The sequence below is a fragment of the Magnolia sinica genome, chromosome 16 (genome assembly GCF_029962835.1).
Source record: "Magnolia sinica isolate HGM2019 chromosome 16, MsV1, whole genome shotgun sequence".
In the NCBI taxonomy this organism is placed as follows: Eukaryota; Viridiplantae; Streptophyta; class Magnoliopsida; order Magnoliales; family Magnoliaceae; genus Magnolia; species Magnolia sinica.
The window spans coordinates 25,843,223-25,866,978 of NC_080588.1; the positions used below are offsets into that span (position 1 = coordinate 25,843,223).

General features: G+C 39.5%; 1 protein-coding gene across 9 annotated transcripts; it reads right to left on the bottom strand.

Annotated features, from left to right (window-relative positions):
* Window positions 1-6,088: 6,088 nt before the first annotated feature.
* LOC131229557 (coatomer subunit beta'-1-like) lies at window positions 6,089-22,640 on the bottom strand. Of its 9 annotated transcripts, XM_058225557.1 has the most exons (8): window positions 22,457-22,640; window positions 21,746-21,964; window positions 11,583-11,651; window positions 11,117-11,267; window positions 10,942-11,007; window positions 9,524-9,573; window positions 9,312-9,439; window positions 6,090-6,409 (listed from the first exon to the last, which is right to left on the bottom strand). In XM_058225557.1, the coding sequence occupies exons 2-6, from the start codon at window positions 21,772-21,774 to the stop codon at window positions 9,541-9,543; spliced, it is 348 nt and encodes a 115-aa protein (XP_058081540.1). In that variant the 5' UTR covers window positions 21,775-21,964; window positions 22,457-22,640; the 3' UTR covers window positions 6,090-6,409; window positions 9,312-9,439; window positions 9,524-9,540. The 9 variants fall into 9 exon arrangements, 8 of the variants coding, with proteins under 8 accessions (XP_058081541.1, XP_058081540.1, XP_058081538.1 ...); XM_058225558.1 differs by having other exon boundaries at window positions 6,089-6,400; window positions 9,312-9,394; window positions 21,746-22,632; XM_058225555.1 differs by having other exon boundaries at window positions 21,746-22,640.
* Window positions 22,641-23,756: the final 1,116 nt, after the last annotated feature.

The window sequence follows — 23,756 nt, forward strand, 5'->3', positions numbered from 1 at the left end:
TCTTTCTCTCCTCTTTCTCTTCTCTTTCTTTATTCTTTCTCTTCTCTTTCTCTCTTTCTCTCTTCTTTCTCTTCTCTTTTTCTCTCAATCTTAGGGCACAAATTCATATGGGGAGAGGGGGTGCCCAAATAAGGGCCTTATATAGTGCCGAAAGTGGTGCAAATAGACTTAAGGGCTAAGTTTTCATTATATTAGCCCCATGGGAGTGTGTTTCTAACCTTTGGGGGTACATTTTAAGGTTTATGAGTCTATATACACCATATGATAGTTATTCCTAGTGATAATTTGCATATGGATACGATCAGCCCACTAATTGAATGTGTCGATCAATGGGTATGATAAGAAATTAGTTCGACAGTCACCGATAATTGATGGGGGTCGCAGCTATATGAATATATGAAATGTATTATATTAGGTTATTGCCCTAAAATTGATCATGATCTAACAGTTTGAAAGCCACAACTTTGGCAAAGACTGGATATAAACAATTAACTTAAGTTCTTGATTAATTTTAGGAATATTCACACATCTCATGCATTGACTTTGCGAGTCCAAGTTGAGCAGTTTTGAGACATGATTTCAGCTCGATATCTTGCGATGGATGTCAAGCCTGTTAAGACAAACGTCTTTTTATAGTCTCGGGTTTAGTAGCTCACTAACGAGCGATATAGAGCTTATTTGGATAATCATGACATTATTGGAATGAATTGGGTAGTGAGATTTTCTGTGCGTGATGATTAGGGTTTGGATTAACTAAGTTTATATTGCGGCCTATTCGTAACTAGCGAAAATGACAATTCGATCTTAATAACCTTAAACCGTTGGTTCTTAGGCTAAATGAGTAACTGAGTTAGTTTGGTATGTTAATTATGATATAACCCTTAGTTGTTTCGACTTTAGGTAGGTTTTTATTTAGTTGCGGTTGTTTTGATTGGCCGGTAGTAGGTTGGCTAGATTTGGGCCCTATATTAACAAATCATGAGTAGCGACTCGAGGTTTAAGTGATCGGGCGAATTTATTGGCTTTCTACGGTTAATTATTCGGATTTGTGCAGCTCTGTACTGGTATCACCTGCGTACAAGCTCACCTCAAGCATTAAGAGTCAGTAAGTGACAACGTAAACTAATTATACCGAAAATTTTCAAGGATTTTTGAAAATTCAAAAAGTCCTTTTGAAAATCCAAAAAGTGAAAATTCGAAACGTTACAATTAATTGGTTAGAGGTTAGGATCACCCTATCAAAGTGAATTATTTTATTCAAGGAATGGGCAATCAAGGGTGGGATTTACAAGATGGATGTTATAGTTGAGCAAAACATTTGTTGCATGGTCAATATGGCTCGTTAATTTCCCTAGCCATTGATTGGAAGATTATATTTATTCAACCAGAGTGATTTTTTTAGAGGATTGGTCGATCATTCATATGATAGATTGTCTAGTTAATTATTAGATCATTTGTATTATGATCAATATCATATTCATTCTCTCTAAACATTGAATGGATGATTAAGATCTTCCAATAGGAGGACAATCAAAGGGTAAAACCACATTCAGATCAAGATCAATTGATAAAAAAAAACCACATGACGATCAAGGTCAAATTGATCAAACCGCAGAATGATCATTATGTGTAACTCCTTCTGTAGCCATTGTGGATCACAAATGCAAATTTTCCCAACGTAGGCAACATCAAATTACTCATCATGTTGACCGCACGATATACAATTTATATTGGAGAGATGCAATTTATCAGGTGCTAGAATGGGCCACCCACAATTTATTTAATTTATAAGCCAACCAATCATGTGCATTATATTTATAAGAATCACAGTGCATACTCACTAGGGATTGAGCTAACAAAGGAATTATAATTGCCAACAATTACAATAACCATGCATTGTGATACCTGATAATTGAAATATCCAGGGCCCTCAATCCAAATGTCCCCTTGTTGAAGCCACTCTTTTCAATCTTATTTTATAAAAAATAATACCAATTAATCTATTTATTTAATTTGTAGAACAAAAAGTAACTTTCGTGGTCTTAAAAAGCTAGGTGTTTTAACAAAAGAATCTAGAAATAGTTTTTACTATGAAAATCACTGGCACAGCACGATGATGGATCCATCTGATTTTTGCGTCAGGTACTCTTCAAGGTGGTCCCACCTTTTGAAAGCTTGGATGTGAACATGTGGGATTGACTGAAGACTGCTAGACTCGGATTGCCTTGTGTAACACACAACACCGTTCATTGGTATTGTGTGCGGCTTGAAAAGCCTTGTGGGCCCCACTATGATGTAATTTTTTAATCCATGCCGTTCATCCATTTTTTCAGCTCATTTTAGGACATAAAGTCAAAAATGAGGTACATCCAACTCTCAGGTGGACCATACCATTTGAAACAGTGGAGATTGAACCCCCATTGTTAAAAACTTATCGGGGGTCTACAAAGCTGATATTTGTGTTTTCCCTTCATCCAGGTCTGTGTGACATAATCAACGGGTTGGATGGAAATTAAAACATTATAGTGGGCTCTAGGAATCTTTTAACGATGGACGTTCGATCATTACTGTTTTCCTCTGGCGTGATCCACCTAAGGTTTGGATTTGCTTATTTTTTTTATTTCATGACTAAAATGAGCTGGCAGAATGAATGGACGGCGTGGATAAAACATATTCGTCATGGTGGGTCCTACAGAGATTTTCCAACAGAACTCAATACCAACGTCAGTGCCTTATGCTACACTTTGCAATCTCCTCATGTACCTTTACACACCGCACGTGTTTCTCTTGGGAACGTATCCACGGCAAGCCCTGCATGAAGAGGAACAAAATTAGACAAGTCAACTCATCAGGTGGACCATCCTTTACCAAAATTATGGACGGCTTAAGGAAAGATCTTGCAAAAGGTCCACATTTGATATGGATGTGTGGCCCACCTGGTGAGTTGGAGGCCTGATTTTCAAATAGGTCATCTGCAAGGTTGGCCCCACCTAATGGACGGTGCAGATGTTCCAGAGACACGCCAGGTCATATGAGGTGTGTAAATGCGTGTGGAGTAGTTGGTGGATGGCCCAAAGCTGACCTCTTTTTGATTTGGTTGTAACAGCTGCTGTCGGGTGGAGGGAGGGTTGAAATGCTGTTAGTTTTGAATATCCCGTTCTCACATGGAAAGAAATATGGAGAGAAAGAAATATGGAGAGAGAGAGAGAGAGGGAGAGATTTGTTGTTGCGGGTCCCAAACCAAATCAATTTTGTGGGCCATTAGCATTGGAGTAGAGGAGTGGAAAAGAGAGGAAGACTTGATTGCAATGTTTCCCATTCTCTCCTCCCATCACTCCTTCCTCTCTGCTTTAATCAATGAGCCCATTCCTTTTTGACTCTCTCTCTCTCTCTCTGTGTCGGAGACTTATGGTACACTGGTGGAGTATGATCATCCATGCACATGTAATGTACAAATGCATGTGTACGTCAATCCAAACCACACGATGGGATCATTCCTACGTAGTGCCCATGCTCTTCTCAATTCGAGTCGCTTGGCTACAAATAATTTTCCAAAATTAGCATTTATGGGAACTTTATCTATTTGTACTTTTTTTTTTTTTTATAGTAATTCTCTCACTTCCCCTTTTTTTTTCCGAGGACATTCCCTATTGAAATTTGAAAGATTATCAAATAGTTGTGCGGATTCTTGTATCAAGATGCTTCAGGGAATGTGGATCAGTGGGTGTGTTGATGTGTTGGGCACCGTAGATTACAAATTGATGTATGTGTTTAATATCCACACCGTCCATATGTTTTGTCCCCTCATTTTAGGTATTAACCTAAAAATGGAACAAATCCAGAGTTTACGTGGACCATGTCTTGGGAAATAGTGGTGATTGACCGTTCACCATTAAAAACATATTAAAGGCCACAAAAGTTTAGGATCAGATTAATATTCATGTTTTCCTTTTATCCAGGTCTGAGTGACCTTATCTACAGGTTGGATAACAAATAAACCTATAAGATGGCCCTAGAAAGGTTTCAATGGTCGGTATCATTATTCCTACCATTTCCTATGATGATGTGGTCCACTTGAGCTTTGGATCCGCTTTACTTTTGCGCTCATACCAAAATTAGCCGGTTAAAATGGATGGACGGTGTAGATATAAAACATATACATCACGTTGGGCCACAATGCCCAACACATCAACACACGAACGCTGGGTGTTGTCGTTAGCACAGCCTACTTCACCTCCAATACTCAGATGGAGGGTCCTATCTCGATCAATCGGCATGAACTGTCATCTATTGCATCTTTCATTTACGGACTCGGATTTACTCCGGGAGAACCGGACACGGATTGCGTCCTACCGCCACCCGTCCCCAGCTGCGAAAGGGCGGAAGCTTTGAGTGGCCACGGTGATGTATGTGTCTTATCCATACCGTCCATCCATTTTTCCTATCATTTTTTAGATTACCCAAAAATGAGGCAGTTCCAAAGCTCAAGTGGAACACGCCACAGGAAGCAGCGGTGATGATGATTCTCACCTTTGAAACTTTTCTAGGCCCACCGTAATATTTACTCGCTATCCAACCTGTATGAAGAGAAAAAACCAAAGATCAGCTCCATCTAAAACTTTTGTGGCCCCAAAAGATTTTCAATGGTAGGCGTTTAATCCCATTGTGTAGCTTACTTAAACCTTGGATCTGCCTCATTTTTGGGCTTATAACCTATAATGATAAGAAAAAATTGATAGACAGTGTGGATAAGACCCACACATCGTCGGTGACCACTCAAAGCTCCCGCCAGTTCCCAGTTGGAGACAGGCGGGGTAGGACGCAATCCGCGGGAGTACCAACGTCCGTACTGGTTGGTGTTCTGTGGGCCCACTGTGACGTATGTATTCTGTCTATCCATTTTTCCTGCATGAGGTAAAAAGTAGTCAGATCATAGTATTAGGTGGACCATACTATAGGAAAGTTTTGGATCAAGCTAATATTGTATTTTCCCTTTATCCATGTCTGTGTGACCTAATCAGCAGATTAGATGCCAAATTAACATTACAATGGTATGTAGGGAGGTCCACCTTAAATTTAGATATGACTCAGTTTTGAGCTCATACCTTAAAATTAGTTGAAAAAAAATGGATGAACATGGTAGATAAAATATATACATCATAGTGGGGTAGGAAGCTTTTCCTGCACTGACCAGCAACTAGAGTTAGACTTGGACACCAAGTTGAACCGAGTCGAGCTTGGCCCAGTTCGATCAGTAGCCACCCTCAGCTCGAGTTCGGCTCCGCTTGGTGATCGAGTTTGATTAGCCAGCTCAACTCGGCTTGGTTTGCAACTCTGGCTAGATCGAGTCGAATTTGAGCTCGAACTTTTGAGCTGTGTTTGAGTTTGAGGTTGAGGTTGAGCTTTCGAGTTCAAGATTGTACATATAACATAATATTCAAATATTAATACAGTAAAATTAAAAATAAAAAACAACTTACAAACTGAAAAGTAAAAATATTACAATCACTACAAGAAAAACGGGCAAAGGCTACGGCCAAAAACCGTAGCAAAATTCCTTTTGCTACGAATATAATCCATAGCACGTCCGTCGCTATTGGTGGGGTAGCTAAAGGTATAGCTATGGATAATATCCGTAGCAATAGATACCAATAGCTACGGATATAATCCGTAGCAATAGATACCAATAGCTACGGATTATATCCGTAGCCATAGATACCAATAGCTACGGATTATATCCATAGCAATACCTTTAACTATCCCACCAATAGTGATGGACATACTACGGATCGTATTCGTAGCAAAATGAATTTTATCTGTAGCAATAGATACCAATAACGCCAATAATATCTGTAGCAATAGATACCAATAGCTACGGATAAAAGCTGTAGCCATAGTTATGGATTATATTTGTAGCTATTTTTTTAAAAATTGTAATAATACGACCTGTTTCCATTGCAAGAACCCACTGTGATTGATAACTCATCTAAGCTTAATGCTGATAGAAATAGTATATAAAATGCAATCAGAAAAAAAAAATAATGCATTTATTACAAATAACAATCAAATCATACAATGTATCTTACATTCACATGTCTAAATAAACAATACTTCACTGTGCTTAACCTATCATAAGAATTACACATAAGGCGTGCCCTCATATGCAAGAAACAAATACACTCCAACATAATAAACACCCTCCATATGCATTCAATAATGCTCACATTTTTACAGAATTTTCTTCCTTTAAACGGTCAATTTCAGCAAATGTAGAAGATAGAGCTTCTTCTTTCCTTGAAACTGCAGATGTAACTTCTGTGGACTTCGACACAAGATCACTTTCAAGTTCTGAAACCCTTGGCTTGAGAAAATAAATTTCATCCTCTACTGACTTCTTTAACTTATCAGCCTGTATAAAACAACATTTGTAAACACAATTAAACAAGCATGCCTTTGTACACATCTCAAAAGGAAGAAATACAAAAAAAAAAAACACTTATATATGAAGAAATAAAAAATGTACCTAAAAATCTTCTAAACTATGACAAAATCCAACATGAGTAATGTGTTCAAACTTAGGATGGACTTTTAAACTCAAAACCTACGTTTAGATTAAGGTTATAGGTTTAGGTTTAGGTTTTAGGCTTAGGTTAAGGTTATAGGTTTAGGTTAGGTTTAGGTTATATGTTATATGTTATAGCTTTAGGGAATTGAGAATAGGTTAAGGTTTAGGTTTAGGTTTAGGAAATCGGGTTCGGGTTTGGGATCGGGTTTAGGTTTAGGTTTTCAAGTTTAGGTTTATGTTTAGGTTAGGGAGTTGCAATTAGGATTAGGTGTAGGTTTAGGTTTAGGTTAGGGAGTTGGGATTAGGATTATGTGTATATTTAGGTTTAGGGATTTGAGAATACATTTACGTTTTAGGTTATAGGTTAAGGTTTAGGTTATAGGTTTTGGTTTAGGTTAAGCTTATAGGCTTAGGTTAAGGTTTAGGTTTAGGTTATAGGTTTAGGTTAAGGTTTAGGTTTAGGTTATAGGTAGGTTATAGGTTAAAGCTTTAGGGAATTGAGAATAGGTTAAGGTTTAGGTTTAGGAAATCGGGTTTAGTTTGGGTTTTCAAGTTTACGTTTAGGTTAAGGAGTTGAGATTAGGATTAAGTGTAGGTTTAGGTTTAAGGATTTGAGAATACATTTATGTTATAGGTTTAGGTTTAGGTTAAGGTTATAGGTTTAGGTTAGGTTTAGGTGTAGGTTATAGGTTATAGGTTATAGGTTATAGCTTTAGGGAATTGAGAATAGGTTATAGGTTTAGGAAATCGGGTTCGGGTTCGGGATCGGGTTTAGGATTGGGTTTAGGTTTAGGTTATAGGTTATAGGTTTAGGTTACAGGTTTAGGTTTAGGTTTAGGTTAGGTTACAGGTTAGGTTACAGGTTATAGATTTAGGTTTAGGTTATAGGTTATAGGTTATAGGTTAAAGTTTAGGTTATAGGTTAAGGTTTAGGTTTAGGTTATAGGTTATAGGTTATAGCTTTAGGGAATTGAGAATAGGTTAAGGTTTGGGTTTAGGAAATCGGGTTCGGGTTTAGGTTTGGGTTTTTAAGTTTAGGTTTAGGTTTAGGTTAGGGAGTTGAGATTAGGATTAGGTGTAGTTTTAGGTTTAGGTTAGGGAGTTGAGATTAGGATTAGGTGTAGGTTTAGGTTTAGGGATTTGAGAATACATTTAGGTTATAGGTTTAGGTTTAGGTTTTAGGTTATAGGTTTAGGTTTAGGTTAAGGTTAGGTTATAAGTTTAGGTTATAGGTTATAGGTTAAGGTTTAAGTTATAGGTTATGGTTTAGGTTTAGGTTTAGGTTAAGGTTTAGGTTTAGGTTATAGGTTATAGGCTATAGGTTAAAGCTTTAGGGAATTGAGAATAGGTTAAGGTTTAGGTTTAGGAAATCGGGTTCGGGTTTGAGATCGGGTTTAGTTTGGGTTTTCAAGTTTAGGTTTAGGTTAAGGAGTTGAGATTAGGATTAGGTGTAGGTTTAGGTTTAAGGATTTGAGAATACATTTAGGTTTTAGGTTTAGGTTTAGGTTAGGTTTAGGTGTAAGTTATAGGTTATAGATTATAGCTTTAGGGAATTGAGAATAGGTTATAGGTTTAGGAAATCGGGCTCGGGTTCGGGATCGGGTTTAGGATCGGGTTTAGGTTATAGGTTTAGGTTTAGGTTAGGTTATAGGTTATAGGTTTAAGTTTAGGTTATAGGTTAAAGTTTAGGTTATAGGTTAAGGTTAAGGTTTAGGTTTAGGTTTAGGTTATAGGTTATAGGTTATAGCTTTAAGGAATTGAGAATAGGTTAAGGTTTTGGTTTAGCAAATCGGGTTCAGGTTTGGGATCGGGTTTAGGTTTGAATTTTTAAGTTTAGGTTTATGTTTAGGTTTGGGAGTTGAGATTAAGATTAGGTGTAGGTTTAGGTTTAGGGATTTGAGAATACATTTAGGTTTAGGTTTTAGTTTATAGGTTTAGGTTATAGGTTAAGGTTTAGGTTAAGGTTATAGGTTATGGTTTAGGTTTAGGTTTAGGTTTTAGGTTTAGGTTTTAGGTTTAGGTTAGGTTTAGGTTTAGGTTATAGGTTATAACTTTAGGGAATTGAGAATAAGTTATTGGTTTAAGAAATCGGGTTCGGGTTCGGGATCGGGTTTATGATCGGGTTTAGGTTATAGGTTTAGGTTTAGGTTATAGGTTATAGGTTTAGGTTACAGGTTTAGGTTTAGGTTTAGGTTAGGTTATATGTTATAGGTTTAGGTTTAGGTTAGAAGTTATAGGTTATAGGTTAAAGTTTAGGTTATAGGTTAAGGTTTAGGTTTAGGTTATAGGTTTAGGGTGTGGTTTCGGTTAAGGGTGTGGTCTCTGCAAATACAGATATAAACACGGCCTGTCCAAATTGCCAAGCCCCTTCAATGCTGTCCATAGGAAATGGACAGCTTCATCATGGACATAACAGCGGCTCTCACCTTCCAGGGACCCCCGCTCAACATCCGGATAGCTCCGATGCACATCTGGATCTGCTTCATCAATTTCGAGGTAATATATAAACATGGGCCTGTCCAAATGGTCAGGCCATCCATATTGCTGTCCATAGGAAATGGACAGCTTCATCATGGTTATAATAGCGGTTCCCACCTTCCAGGGACCCCCACTTAACATCTGGATAGTTCCGACGCACATCCGGATCTACTTCATCAATTTCGAGATAATATATAAACATGGGCTTGTCCAAATGGCCAGGCCAATTCATCAATGAATCATATAGTATGAAGGAAAGAAGACTCACCAATTTAGCTAGCAAGGAGAGAGTGTGAGTGCTTGGAATGTCACCCTTTTTTTGAATAATGGATGCATATTCCACAATGCAATCTGAGAATGAGTAAGTTTTTCTTGAGAATCTACATACATATGAACCTGCAGAAAGTAAGCAACAAGAAACATTCTACATAAATGCATTTGTACATCATTGCTATTTAGTTTCGTATGAAAAAAACTGACCTTTCTCAGGAAATCTGTCATCTCTGCCTTGCGTTGATGGAGAAAATAACCTTAAAATACATAATTTAGTTAATAGGAAAGATCAAATTGTAATTACATTCCCAATATTTATGATGCAGAAACATTTGTAAACATGAAATTGTAGATGAAATGATGCAGTAACTAGAGATATACATATGCAACTCGAGGAAGTCCACCGATCAGATAGCTGTGATTGTTTAACAGAGTAGATTTTTGATCTGTTGAACACTAACATTGGGATCCACCTGACGAATGATATGTATCATCATCATTAATGCAAAATATTCCCCCATCTATACAGACTATTGGCCTCGAATGAAAATTCTGTTAATTTAGTCGAAGTTGGTATAAAAGCTTAGAAATTACTTACAAATTGCACATGTGGCATATAATTGTAAATTTGTAATAGAAGTTTTGTCATTTGATACAATAACTTCTAAGTCAAAATATGTAACAAAGATGTACTAAGAAAGGTGAATTAAGTCCTAGATGGGCCAAAGAAAAAGCAGGAATTAGAGGGTCCTAGTGCACATGTGGCAATGCCTTCCTATCTTCCCAAATCTTTACCTGTTGCAAACCAACAAATCAAGATGATACTTGAAGGTTCCAAATCATATAGAATATTTCAAAAATGGCAAGATTATTTGAAATAAGTTACTTATCTACTGCTGTAAATGAAACAATGAAACAACTAGTGCCATAACTAGATAGGTCTTTTAACTATTAATTTAATACAATTAGAGAAATACGGAAGAAAATGATACAATTAGAGAAATATGGAAGAAAATTTTAAACTTAGTCATAGCTGATGAATGTAAGTTCAGCAAATCAAGCTTCAGAAGAAACCTTCCATGCAAGTTTCAAAACCTGGACCACTTAGTTCAACCCTGCTCAACCATGAGCAACCATGTCAGTGGTGCACTTAGGACGAGATGTGAAGACATAAACCCATTCAAACAGTTTTTACCATTAACGTTATTAACGAGATGGTAATACCCACACTTTCATGCCTTGCTTAAACTGAGGTATGACAGAAGTACTTGGTAGACAATTACAATGTTATTTTATTCAGAATAGATATCATGTATTGTCTTCCACAATTCTGTGGCAGCCTCAAGAAGAGTACTGCTATTCACCTATCTTTCAATACTGTTTATCCTTGAGAATCTTCTTTCATCCACTGCTTTAAATCATCTTCTGATTGTGCATCTCTGAAAATAAAGTCAAGTCTATACCTACTGCCTAGAAACAACTCAATGATTTTCAACTTCGTTGTTGAAACATGAATATTAATGTTCTCCACCATGCTAGAGTTTAAAGAAGAAAAACGTCCATTTCAACAACTGTTTAGGATATCCACATGGTTGGTAGAAATATTTTGAGCAAAGTTCACTTACCTGAGGGTAAAGATCACAACTTCCCAACTCCTTCACAACCAAAGGCAATCGTTCTCCATTTGTAACCTGAGAAGTTGAGTAAATGGCAATGTTACCATGTTAACTTCAACAGAATACAACTTCAACTTTGATATAGTATATGTCTTGCAAAAAGATAAATACAAGATGAACTAACCTCAAAATCTGCCCCCACAGTCTTGATGTTCACAGTTTGAATTTCATTATGCTTAGCCAATATGATCTTGCCACTATTGTCCATACTAGCAACTGGTTCTTCTCGACCAATTTTTATCATAATGGTTCCTTCATCATATCCAATTACAACCCTATACGCAAAACAAAGACATACATATTTAAGCAAGTAGACAACTTTAGGACAAGTTACTTGAACCTGTATCTTCTTGAATAGTTTACCACTTAATAAGCTTTAATGAACAGTGAACACAATTTTTGTAAAATAGAACTAGTTGCATTATTCTCTCAAGCAAAACAATAAATATCAACATACTATGATGCCATGAAACCAATGATTGCAAACCACCTTGAACTATCCATTAATTGTTGAGAACCAAAATTTCTTCCTGTAACTTAAAACTCATTGGCAGGGAGAGAATGAAAAGGACAATGGTTAAAACACTCACTGGCGCGAACCTTTCATATATCCAACAGCCCACACTCGTTTAAGACCATAATTCAACATGTTCTCAAGTCTGTACAGTCAAGAAACCAACCCAAAATTAATGCCATAACTTAAGCTAAACTTTTTTGCTTTATATGTTATGTGAAACACTAATCACAAAGCAAAGCAGAAGGCAACATACGCTCACACATAACAGTTATAGAAAAGTGATCAAGCTCAGGTCTTGCTACTACCCGTGCTTTAATGTCCACATTTCAATATCAATTTATTAAAACAACATTTTAGTGAGAAATTGCTACTCAATGTGAAGGCTATAGACTGTTGGATATTCATAATCCCACAATCACAATTTAAAGAAACAAGTAATATATGAAGCAATTTCAACAAATAGAAACACCTAAAATCAAGAATTAGATCCTACAACGCAGATATGGATGGCATTACACCATCTGATATTTGATTAGGATCATTAATCACATAGCATAATGCTAATCATAAGAGCATCACATCTGACAGATTTGAGAAAGTACTTCTCGAAGTCTAGAGTCTCTCCTTAAGAAAATATCGGTTCACAATATTTATATTTAACTTACAATTGAGAAGACTCGGAAGTCAGAACTTGTAGTTCCTTCACAATTCTGACCATGCATCTAATCTAGCTCAACCCTTAAAAACTCTTTAAAACCAGCATATCTCTTTTTTCTTTTTGTTTTTAAATTTTAAAAAAACACTCTTTGAACCTACAAACATGAAAGGACCTTTTACCATCCACCATTTTCCTAACAAGGCTATATTGGAAGTTTGAAATTGATAGCTCTAGGCAGAAAGGGTCCTTGACTCTTAGAGATTCCATAAGAACATCCCAGGAAACAACACAAGTTGCCATTTTTGAAGAAATGGGCACCAAATCTCGAACCTTTGACTTATATATTAGAAATTGATCATGTCAACACAAGTTGCCATTTTATGCAATCTGAGTCATTAATATAACATTAACGAGTCTTAATAGAAAGAATACAAGGACATCTTCTCAAGCAATTAAGTTGTTGAGCATGAGATTTCAGAATAGTAACAAAGTAGTTGCAGGCAGTGTTCGAGTTGTCGGTATCGCTACAAGTTTTGCTGGCCAGAGATAAAGATATAATATCGTTATTGCCGATAACCGAAAATGCAGGAAAAAAGGGGGAAACATGGAGAAAATGGTGGAATTTTTCAGTGAAACTTTAGGACATGCATGAATACACATATTTACATATTCATGAATGAAAAAATTGTAAAAAAAAAAATGAATTACATAGTAAGTTTTCATTTAATGGAACACAAAAGGCATGCGATCCTATAAAAAATCACTTTAATAGCAACCAAAATGAGTTTATATATTACAAATGCAGCTGGAATACAGTAATTAAGACATGTAAAAGTGAATGAACTCAAAGATACCAAATCAAGGATGGATTGGATTATCCAATTAGTGTGGTTTTTGCATGATAGAGATGTACGTCACAAATCCACTCCTACCATCTGTTTTGAAAGGCCACAATAGGACAATGTTCTAAAAGTTAGGTAGATCCAAAAATCTAGTGGTGGGCTATACCACTATTTTTAATGGTGGGCATTTAATCACCACTGTTTCCCTTAGTGTGGTCCACCTGAGATGCAAATCTGTCTCATTTTGAACTCATTCCTTAAAATTATCTATTAAAATAAATGGACAACATTGATAAAATATTTATCATTATGATGCCCCTTACAGAACATTGACCCATCAATCCAAAGATACAAACAAGTGACACATGCGCACCGTATAAATCAATATGCTTACGTACTGAGTCAACTATGTGGGGCCCATTATGATTTATGTATTTTATCCACCCCATCCATCCATTTTACAAGATAATTTTAAGGCTTGATCCCAAAGATGAAGCATATCCAATGCTTAAATGGACCACACCATAGGAAACAATGTGAATTGAACATTCCGACGGTTGAAAAATCATTAGGGGCCACAAAAGTTTTGGATCCATGTCATTTTTGTATTTTACCTTCATCTATCTCCATGTGATCTTATGAACAACTTGGATGACAAATAAACACCAGTGTGGGCCATAGCTCCTAGGAAGGTTTCAACTTGGATGACAAATAAACCTCCCTAGTCCACCGTGATGTTTATATACATTCAAACTGTTCATGGTCCCATTCCTGCTGGGATGAATTGAAAAATAAATAATAATAATAAAAATAAATAAATAAATAAATAAATAATACACTGGCGTATTGACTCCCACCCACTTAGTGGTGCAAAGAGTAGAGTGGATTATGTGCAACCTTAGCCTGACATAAGATAGTACAACACTTACAGTGGGGCCACCTTGATATACTTATTGTATATCTATCCTGTTCATCTAGTTAAAAAAATCAATTTAGGGTATAATCTCAAAATTGAAGCAGATTCAAATCTTTGGTGGACCTTTACATAAGAAACATTGGTGATTGACCATTAAAACCTTCTCATGGGTTACAAAAGTTTTGGACCAACCTGATATTTGTTCTTTTCCATTCATAAAGGTTTATGTGACCTTATTAATGGGTTGGATGAAAAATAAACATTACAAAAACATTAATGTGGGCTTGAAGAAGTTTTTAATGGTGGAGGTTCAACCACCACTCTTTCTTAAAATATGGCCCAGCTTAGATTTCTATCTGCTTCATTTTTGGGCTAGCGTCTTATAATGATCTGGAAAAACCTATGGTCAGCATGGATAAAAAATAAATACATCAAGGTGGGCCCGCCGTGAGAGCCGCACCATCATTTCTAAAGCGTAATTGCACCGAGTTCACACTCTTAAAAGAGAGCTTTTGTAAGACCCGTGTCCTAGCTCGTACCGTTCCGTAGGCTTTTGCGGTCCTCCCGGTCGAATTTCGACGACCCACGACGCGTAAATAGCAGTGGTGCATGATCCTGAGTTGTACCCTGTCTTTTAGAGTCGGTTCGACTCGAGACTTGTACCTTAGCGACCGCGCCGTCGCCGTGGTTCTGATGTCGCGTCTCGCACACCGAGGCGATACCCAGGCCAGAAGATGTGGGCCCGCGTTCAGTTCGAGGAAAACACCGCGCTGTTGCAAAACTCAAGAGAAACATCACATCAAATCCCATCAATCTCATCAATCAATCACACATCACCTCACATGTTAAAGTACAACCCCATCCCCAAGCAACCCCCAAAGTCAAACTCTCTCTTACACAAAGTACACCCACCACATCACTCACCCATCTCTCTCCTCCAACCTCTCTCTCTCTCTCTCTCATTTCTCTCAAGCTCCATGAGAGCAACTCTCGTCCAAGCTTCCATGGGAGAGAGGTTGTGTGGCCCACCTTCCCACCTTCCATCTCCACCATCCAAGTCCGATCTCAACCGTTGAAGTCCACCCATTTGAGCTCTAGCCTGCATTAGCGGAAGAATGGAGAAGAGATCTAACGGTGGGTGCTTTTTTTTTTCTCTCTCTCTTTTTCCTTGATTGCATGGCCCACCTTGAGGTATTAATCCATGCCGTCCTGCTGTGAGAACCACCGTGATGTATGCTTCAGATCTGCACCGTCCAGATTTCTGGACGGTGGGCTGATCACGAGGTGTGCGTTATATCCTAACCATCCATCCATTTTGGCCAAACTCTTGGGCGCACTTTGAGGATGGTCATCCAGACCGTCCAGCCTCAGGATGTCCAGCAGCAGCTGCTGCTGGACCGTGTGAAGTGGAAAAACAAATATCTGCATGATACAAGCTGGTGGGCCGCGCGTGTGGACCCACCAGATGTATGCATTCCATCCAACTATGCACGGTGGAGCCCACCTGGTTTTGTAATGTAAACCGCACCGTCTATCCATTGCTGGACGGTGGGACCCAGGCGCATGTGTAAGGTCTCCACCGTCCAGACGTGGCAGGTGGGACCCACCTGGTGATGCATTTCATACCCACGTCCTCAAAGACATCCAGAGTCTGGACGATTTTAAGATTTAACAAATAAATAATATAATAATATAATAATATATATATTAATATATGACGGTGGGCCCTGATGTATGTGGGACCCACCGTGATGTTTTTTGTTTCATCCAAACCGTCCAGGCCTCTGGACGGTGCTGGATTAGCTGGGTGGTGTCAGGCTACCATGATGCGTGTGTTTGTGCACCACACCGTTCATCTATTTTGCTGGTGGGGCCGGCAGGTGTGTGTAGCATCTGCGCGTGGGCCAACTTAGCTGCTACGATGTCAGCATGCTGTGGGTCCCTTGAATCTAAGCCATTCATCTACCGGGACCAGCAGCTGCAGCTGCTGTTGCAGCGAATCCGTAAGCCCCGTGAGTTCCACTGCTGGGGTATTGACGTCACCAGGATCTGTGGGATCCACCTCCCTATACATCTAAACCGCCCATCCATTGGTGTGCTCATTTTAGGTGGGCCACGCTCGTGGACCCCACCTTGATCTGCGTGTTTCAACTGAGGCGTCCGTTTGGACGGTGCCATGTACAGCCCACCTTGCTGTATGTGGTCTGCAACCACACCATCCATGCAGTTCAGATCATTTCAAGGCAGGGCCCACCTGGTCTTTCAGTGGACAGGGTCCACCTAGCTGTCGTTGAGTACAGGCCTGGATAAAGGAAAGTACAAATATCACTTTGATCCAAAACGGTGGGCCACGCTGACGTGGACCCCACCCATTAATGAATGAGTTGTATACCCTCACCGTCCAGCAGCATGGTACGGGGGGCCCTGTGTTTTGGAAGGGTGGCCCACCACGTGGCTCCACCCTGATGTATTTATTATATCCACACCATCTAGTCCACGTACAAGTGGACCCCAGCATGATGTATATTTGTACATCCACACCGTAACGTCCTGGACAGCGGAAATCTATCACGTACGGACCACCTTGATGATGTGTTCTATCCTCACCCTCCATCTGGATGGTGGGAACCCACCATGATATAGCTATTTGTATCCACACCGTCCCGGGTGAGGGACGTGGATACCCTCCATAATGTATTTGTTTCACCCATACTGTCCAGAAATGTTGGACGGTGCTGGACAATGTTTGGGTGGTGTTGTAGCTACACCGTGATGTATTTGTCTCATCCACACCGTCCAGATAGTGCTGGACAGTGCTGGACAATATTGGATGGTGCTGTCTAATGTTTGGACAGTACTGATCATTGTTAGTGGGTCATGTGCCCCATGGAATGATAATGTACAGTGATACACATGTTATACCTACAAATATTGAAATAATTTTTGGTATGGTCCAAGCTCACTTGAGGCCCATTAGTGCGGCCCATTGATGCAGCCCACTTGATGTGTCTGAGGCCCATTGGTGTGGCCCATTGATGCAGCCCACTTGATGTGTCTGAGGCCCATTATTGTGGCCCACTTGGCGTATATGAGGTCTATATGATGAGGCCCGACTTGATGTACACGAGGCCGATTATGATGTGTATTAGGCTCTTATCGTGCGGCCCATTGTGACGTGTATTGGGCCCATGACACGTGGCTCATTTGATGTATTCGAGACCTAGATACATGGCCCATTTGATGCGTATGAGATCCATGTGTAGGGCCCATCAATTGTGTATTCGAGGCCCATGGGTTGTGGCCCATTGTGATGTATTTTAAGGCCCATGGGCGAGGCCCAATATGACGTATGTGTGGCCGTTACGTTACGTATGAATCCCTTATGTGGGCCACTCCTTGCAAGCAATGTTGGTTAGATATCCACATTGATAGGCAATGATGGTTAGACGTCCTCATTGTGACCTTCCCTTAGGCCTTGTTAAGCTCATTCTTACCGATTCTGATTATCGATCGATTCCAATTGTCATGACCGATTGTCGATTCCGATTGACTTGACCGATTTGCCGATTTTGAGTTTCGATCGATTTTGATTATTGTGACTGATTGACCGATTAGCGATTGAGGCCAGATATCGTGACCAATTTGTCAATTTTGAGTTTCGATCGATTTTGATTATCGTAACCGATTGACCGATTAGCGATCGAGGCCGGATATCGTGACCGTTTACCGATTTTGAGTATTGATCGATTTTGATTATCGTGACCGATTGACCGATTAACGATCGAGGCCGGATATCGTGACCGTTTGTCGATTTTGAGTATTGATCGATTTTGATTATCGTGACCGATTGACCGATTAGCGATCGAGGCCGGATATCGTGACCGTTTGCTGATTTTGAGTATTGATCGATTTTGATTATCGTGACCGATTGACCGATTAGCGATTGAGGCCGGATATCGTGACCGTTTGCCGATTTTGAGTATTGATCGATTTTGATTATCGTGACCGATTGACCGATTAGCGATCGAGGCCGGATATCGTGACCGATTGCCGATTCTGAGTATTGATCGATTTTGATTATCGTGACCGATTGACCGATTAGCGATCGAGGCCGGATATCGTGACCGATTTGCCGATTCTGAGTATCGATCGATTTTGATTATCGTAACCGATTGACCGATTAGCGATTGAGGCCGGATATCGTGACCGATTTGCCGATTCTGAGTATCGATCGATTTTGATTATCGTAACCGATTGACCGATTAGCGATCGAGGCCGGATATCGTGACCGATTTGCTGATTTTGAGTATCGATCGATTTTGACTATCGTGACCAATTTGCCGGTTATCGTGACTGATTACCGATTTCGATCGAGGCTGAGTATCGAAGCCGATTGTATAGGCCGATTCCGATTGTTGAGCCCAATTTCGATTGTCAGGGCCGATTTCGATTGCCAAGGCCGATGTCGAGACTTATGTGATGTACATGAGGCCTATGTGATGAGGCCCATTGTGGTGCATTTAAGGGCCAGGCGATGGAGCCCATTGTGATATATAATAGGCCGACGTGAGAGGCCTATCGTGATGTGTATTAAGCTCTTGAGTGAGGCCATGGATCCATTATATGTTAGACTCTATGTGGTCCATTCCTTGGGGGCAATGTTGGTTAAATGTCCATATTGTCGAGGCCGATTATGAGTACATGATAGCATAACATCATGATGCATGCCCATGCACATCATCTGCATGTTTGTTATGAGATGTAGTTGACCATTGCATATGACATTGGGCATATCATTATGAGACTCCATGATAGGCGAAGGTTATCTCACTTGAGCACGCAGTATGCATAGGATTGATGCATGACTAGATTGTATGACTCATGCATCTTGCATTGTGTGCCCTAGCGACATTAGGGCTGTAGCCTCCACAGGCATATCGTAGATGGCCAGACGGGACACCGAAAATTTGTTCTACATGGGGTGCTATAGATATCCCTGGGTGAAAGTCCCTAAACCCTCTTGGTTCCAGAGGTTGCTCCAACGTCTAGACCGAGTGGATGCATGAGCGCATGAGGGCTATATACCGTTAGGCCGTGTCTCCCACTGTGTCGTGGTCGGTTGGAAGGGGGTACGGCCTTACCTGCCCGAGAGGAGGGGGCAATGCTAGGCTGAGTCTGACCAGCTCGAGGAATGGGTCCGCTATCGACGAGCCGGGCCCGATATTGGCAGGCGGATAGTGAGGTCTCTTCCACTCACCTTGTTGCGCGCGATGGGGCGGCAATCTGGTTTGGAGTGTAATAGACCCCGGTGATTTCCCAGAGAGGAACCGTACTGATATGTGGACTTATTGAGCAGGCGTTGCATACTCATTCATTCATTCATTCACTATCCACTCAGGCTGGTGGTGCGCAACTATTTGTTACGTGTACATTCGCATGACTAGGATTTCGGTTGGGCACGCGACTAACCTGAGATCAGGGGTTTACCACATTGAGTCTGACTATCCAAATTTAGGTATGGGACTAGTTTGGATAGAAGTCCCTTATGATGGACCCTGTGACCTGCGATACTACGTACTATCATCCCGGCTTCACACTCCAGCATGGTCATTCCATTCGCACCACATATCGCATTACATCCGCCGCATATGCCATTTCGGGTTACTATGTTTATGCATTTATATGACCTAGATACAACTGACGATATTCGTGGACTCATCAGGATTTGTATATTGCATTGCATCAGCGGCATTTAATATTTGGTTTGTTATCTCCGCATTCCATAGTTGATCTACATTGCTTCATTAGTATATGATATTGTTTTTATTATATTTCTGCGTCGCATAGCCTGGATAAGACTGATGGTATTTATTGGCCTATCAGTATGTTTTCGTATTTCTCTGATTTCGTATGATTTATGATCTTGCTAGTGTTTCTGATATTGTATGATTATGGGTTTATCAGTATTTTCGCTTACTCTGATTACTCTGATATTGCTTACTGGGCACTTACCTTGTGCACACACTTTCACCACCCACTAAGCTTTCTATAAGCTTATGCACGATGGATGCGTGCAGGTGACATTAGGTTGCAGCAGCGTTGAGCTTGGAGCGTGCAGTGAATTTCTGGAGCTTTGATTTTTGACATATGTATTTCCCTTTTAGCATTATATTCAAATGTTTATATTAGTGGATATGTGATGATGATGATGATGATGATGTTGTTCTTATGATTTTGGTATACTTGTGGTTATGCTTCTTATGAGACAAATGCACGTTGGAAAATCCTCCTTGTAGGATCCCAGGATCGGAATTCTGCGCATGCGCGCTGGGAGCTGAGAATGGGGTACTACGGAGGCTGTCGGCACCGAATTCGGCGATCGGGAATTTCGTAAGCCTGATTTTCGAGTTTGGGGTGTGACAGCTTTCGTCTGGGCTGGTGTACCAAGTAGTTGGGTGCATTGACGTTAGCAAGTTCTGTGGGTCCCATCATGAGGTATGTGTTATATCCAAACCGTCCATTTATTTTATGAGCTCGTATTAAGGCTTGATCCGAAAAATAACACAGATATAAAGATCAAGTGGACCACACCGCAAAAAGCAATGGGGGATTGAACGCATACCATTGAAACCCTTTTGGGGGTCACAAAAGTTTTAGATCAATATTATATTAGTTTTTCCTCTTAATCCAGGTATTTTTGACCTTATGAACAGATTAGATTGAAAATAAACTTTATAGTGGGCCCTATGAATGTTTTAACGGTGAAAATCATTACCCACTGGGGTGGTCCATTTGAGCTTTGGATATGATTTATTTTTTGACTCGTGCTCTAAAATCATCTTGAAAAATGGATGAACGGTATGGATGTAATAAATACATCATTTTGGGGCCCATTTAACTTTGATCTCCTTTGAACCGTTCGTATAACTCGGAGCTCGAGAAGCGTCAGCGCTCGTCGTCGCATGACACGTACCCAGGCTGATGTATACACCAGTCAATCCCTTTCCTTTCATCTCATCTTCTCTGGAAAACCTCAATCGTTTTTTCCGCATAAAAAAAATCCCAAATATCTTTCCCGAAACTTCTCTCCTTTTCAAATCCTAACCCAAATCCCCTTCAACCTCGCTGGAATTGGGTCGAATCTATTCTTTTCAAAGAAAAAAAAAGGAGATTTCTTACCTCTGAAAATCCGGCGCTATCGATCGTGATTGGCCCACCAAATCCATCTGAAAGCCACTCCCACAGGCAGATTTTGAGAAAAAAATGGTAAGAGATTTTTTTTTTCTGTATCTATTTTGTTTTTTTGAAATAATAGGAAGAGTTGTCGCTGATAACTATTTTTTCTGATAAAATCAAAAATATCGCTGATATTTCGTCGACATTAGGAAGAGAAACGAATTTTTGGTGTTTCGATATCGCCGGTCCAACGACACCGATAATATCGGCGATATTATCGATTTTTTGTCAACAATGGAAACACTGGTTGCAGGTGACAAATACTTGGAAAGTACATGTAGTAAAAACAACATTTTACCAAAAAAAAAATCATTTCCTCAATTTTCCTCAAGGTCAAGTAGGAATTAAAGGTAAGTAATCCAAAGTATTTTGATGTTTGAAATGCTTATAATTCTTGAATCACAATTATTTCTTTAATTTTAAGAGCTTCATATATCTAGTGCATTAAAATATATGAAAAGCATTCTAATATGGAAGGAATTACCTCTCAAAAAAGAATAATTGAAAGGAACACAGACCTGGAATCTCTGGATATTGGAGTACTTGAGTAAAAGTAGTATGTGTACATATTCAAACAAACTAACCTCACAAATTTCTCCTCTTGATGATACATAACTCTAGTTTGTTTGCCTTATAGGGTCCAATATGGTGAGTCAACCTTGGAACTATTAAAGACAATAAAGGTATTCCAAGCAATAGATGTATTCGGTGATCATTCAAAAGTTCAACTGCCAGCCCTTGAGAAAGATTAACCTCAAATGTACAACTTCCCACCTTCCTCCAGTTTAGAATGTGGTAAAGGGCTGTTTGGCAAAAAAATGACTCAAGCTGTAAAATGAGGCAGATAGAGCAAGTCTTAATTAATAATTAACAACACTAGATACAGTCCGTTTGATAGAAAATAGATGAAATGGCTGTCTAAGCGAATACTTGGTTCATATCATGCGACCTTAGCATGTGTGTCCACTCATCAGCTCTTCAACAGTGACCTAAATAATCTAACATGGTTTAGTCCAATAAAACTATGCTGATTGAACATCCTAACCACTGAAATGGTGTCCATTGAATGGGTGGATAAAAAACATTGGTAACCATCAATAGGCAAGTTAGATGTTTAAGATCAAATAATTAGTGTGATATTTAGGGACAACTCCATCAACAATAGGGCCAACCACCCAAGATTTGGACAGTCTCTAGATTGCCAAATATGAATGTCATATGTATAGTCAATGAGTGATGACACTTAAAACTAGAAAATGTAGCAAGAGAAAAACCATAAGACGAATGGAACTCACCTAGCTCTTGGTGAAACCCAACAAGCAACCTACTTCCTAATGCCACGAGCTCCTCGAATTTTGTAATCCTGTGATAGAAGGGCATTTTCTTACTCACGACATTTAACAAACAAATGACATGATTGCATAAGATTAAGAAGGGAAAAAGAAAAAAAAAACACTCCAGATGGAAATGGTTTATGCATCACAAAATCGAGCAGAGAAACAAAATAGGTGGAAGCATCATCTTAAAACAGTTGTATAATAGGTCCCATTGTGGATTGTTCATATTCAAAAGAATCATTTTCGAAGAATCAATTAAGCTAAAACAGCCACAAAAATGCACAAAAAAGGAATCCAAAAATCAGGTCGATATAAAACTTAGGTGGGCCACACCACAAGAAACAAAAGGGATTTAATGCCTACCATTGGAAACTTTTTGGGTGCCTTAAAAGTTTTGTATCGGAATAATATTTGTACCTATACTTTATTTGAGTGGTAATAAGCCTATGAACGGTTTAGATGGTTGGCTCCAGGAAGGTTTCAATGGCGGATGTTTCCATTCTAACTGTTTCTTGTGGTGAGGCCCACCTGAATTTTGTATCCACCTGAGTGATTGCGTCCTACTAGGGGTGAACACCGAGTCAAGCTGACCTTAGCTCGGCCACTAGCTGATCCCAGCTTGAACTCAGCTCGGCTCGGTTTGGTCAGCAGGTCGGGCCAGTAAAGCCGAGTGTTAGCCAAAATTGAGCCTATGCAGTGTTTTCACAAACACATACAGGGTACTTTCAGTTTGTCACTATTTGTAAAACAACAACAATTATTCCTCAAACACCTTATATGCAACATCAAAATCAAGGAAAAATGGTATTTTTTTGGTGTACATACCTTCCTTGCCACTAACCGACACTTCGTTGAGTCATTTCATCAAACACTTGGTGAGCAACATCAATATCAAAATAACTGAGTCATCATACTTCAAAGAAGAAATCCCGAAAATAAAAAAGAAAGAGAATTTCGTTTCATGAATTTAGCACTATTAAATAATCATGAATATATTAAAGCTGAGAAGATCAAAAGAATATCACCTTCCAGAAGTGGAAACCCTAATTCGTTGGATTTGCATGCCGATGAGGTGTGGTCGGAGCACCGTTACAATGCCGTCGTAGGGCAGCTGGGTTACGGTAGAACAGAGCTACGACATGTTTGTAAGGCAAATGACAGAGAGAGAGAGAGAGAGAGAGAGAGACAGGGAGAGAGAGTGCGTGAGAAAGAGTGCACGCGAGAGAGAGAGATAGGGAGAGAGAGTGCGCGCGCGCGC

Excerpts from the sequence above, each read along its gene's own strand:
- LOC131229557 (XM_058225553.1), bottom strand. Across the intron at positions 9,440-9,523 it reads TGACAGATTTCCTGAGAAAG|GTTCATATGTATGTAGATTC; the intron begins GTCAGTTTTTTT and ends TACTTTCTGCAG. Across the intron at positions 6,410-9,311 it reads TCTCCTTGCTAGCTAAATTG|GCTGATAAGTTAAAGAAGTC; the intron begins GTGAGTCTTCTT and ends TGTTTTATACAG.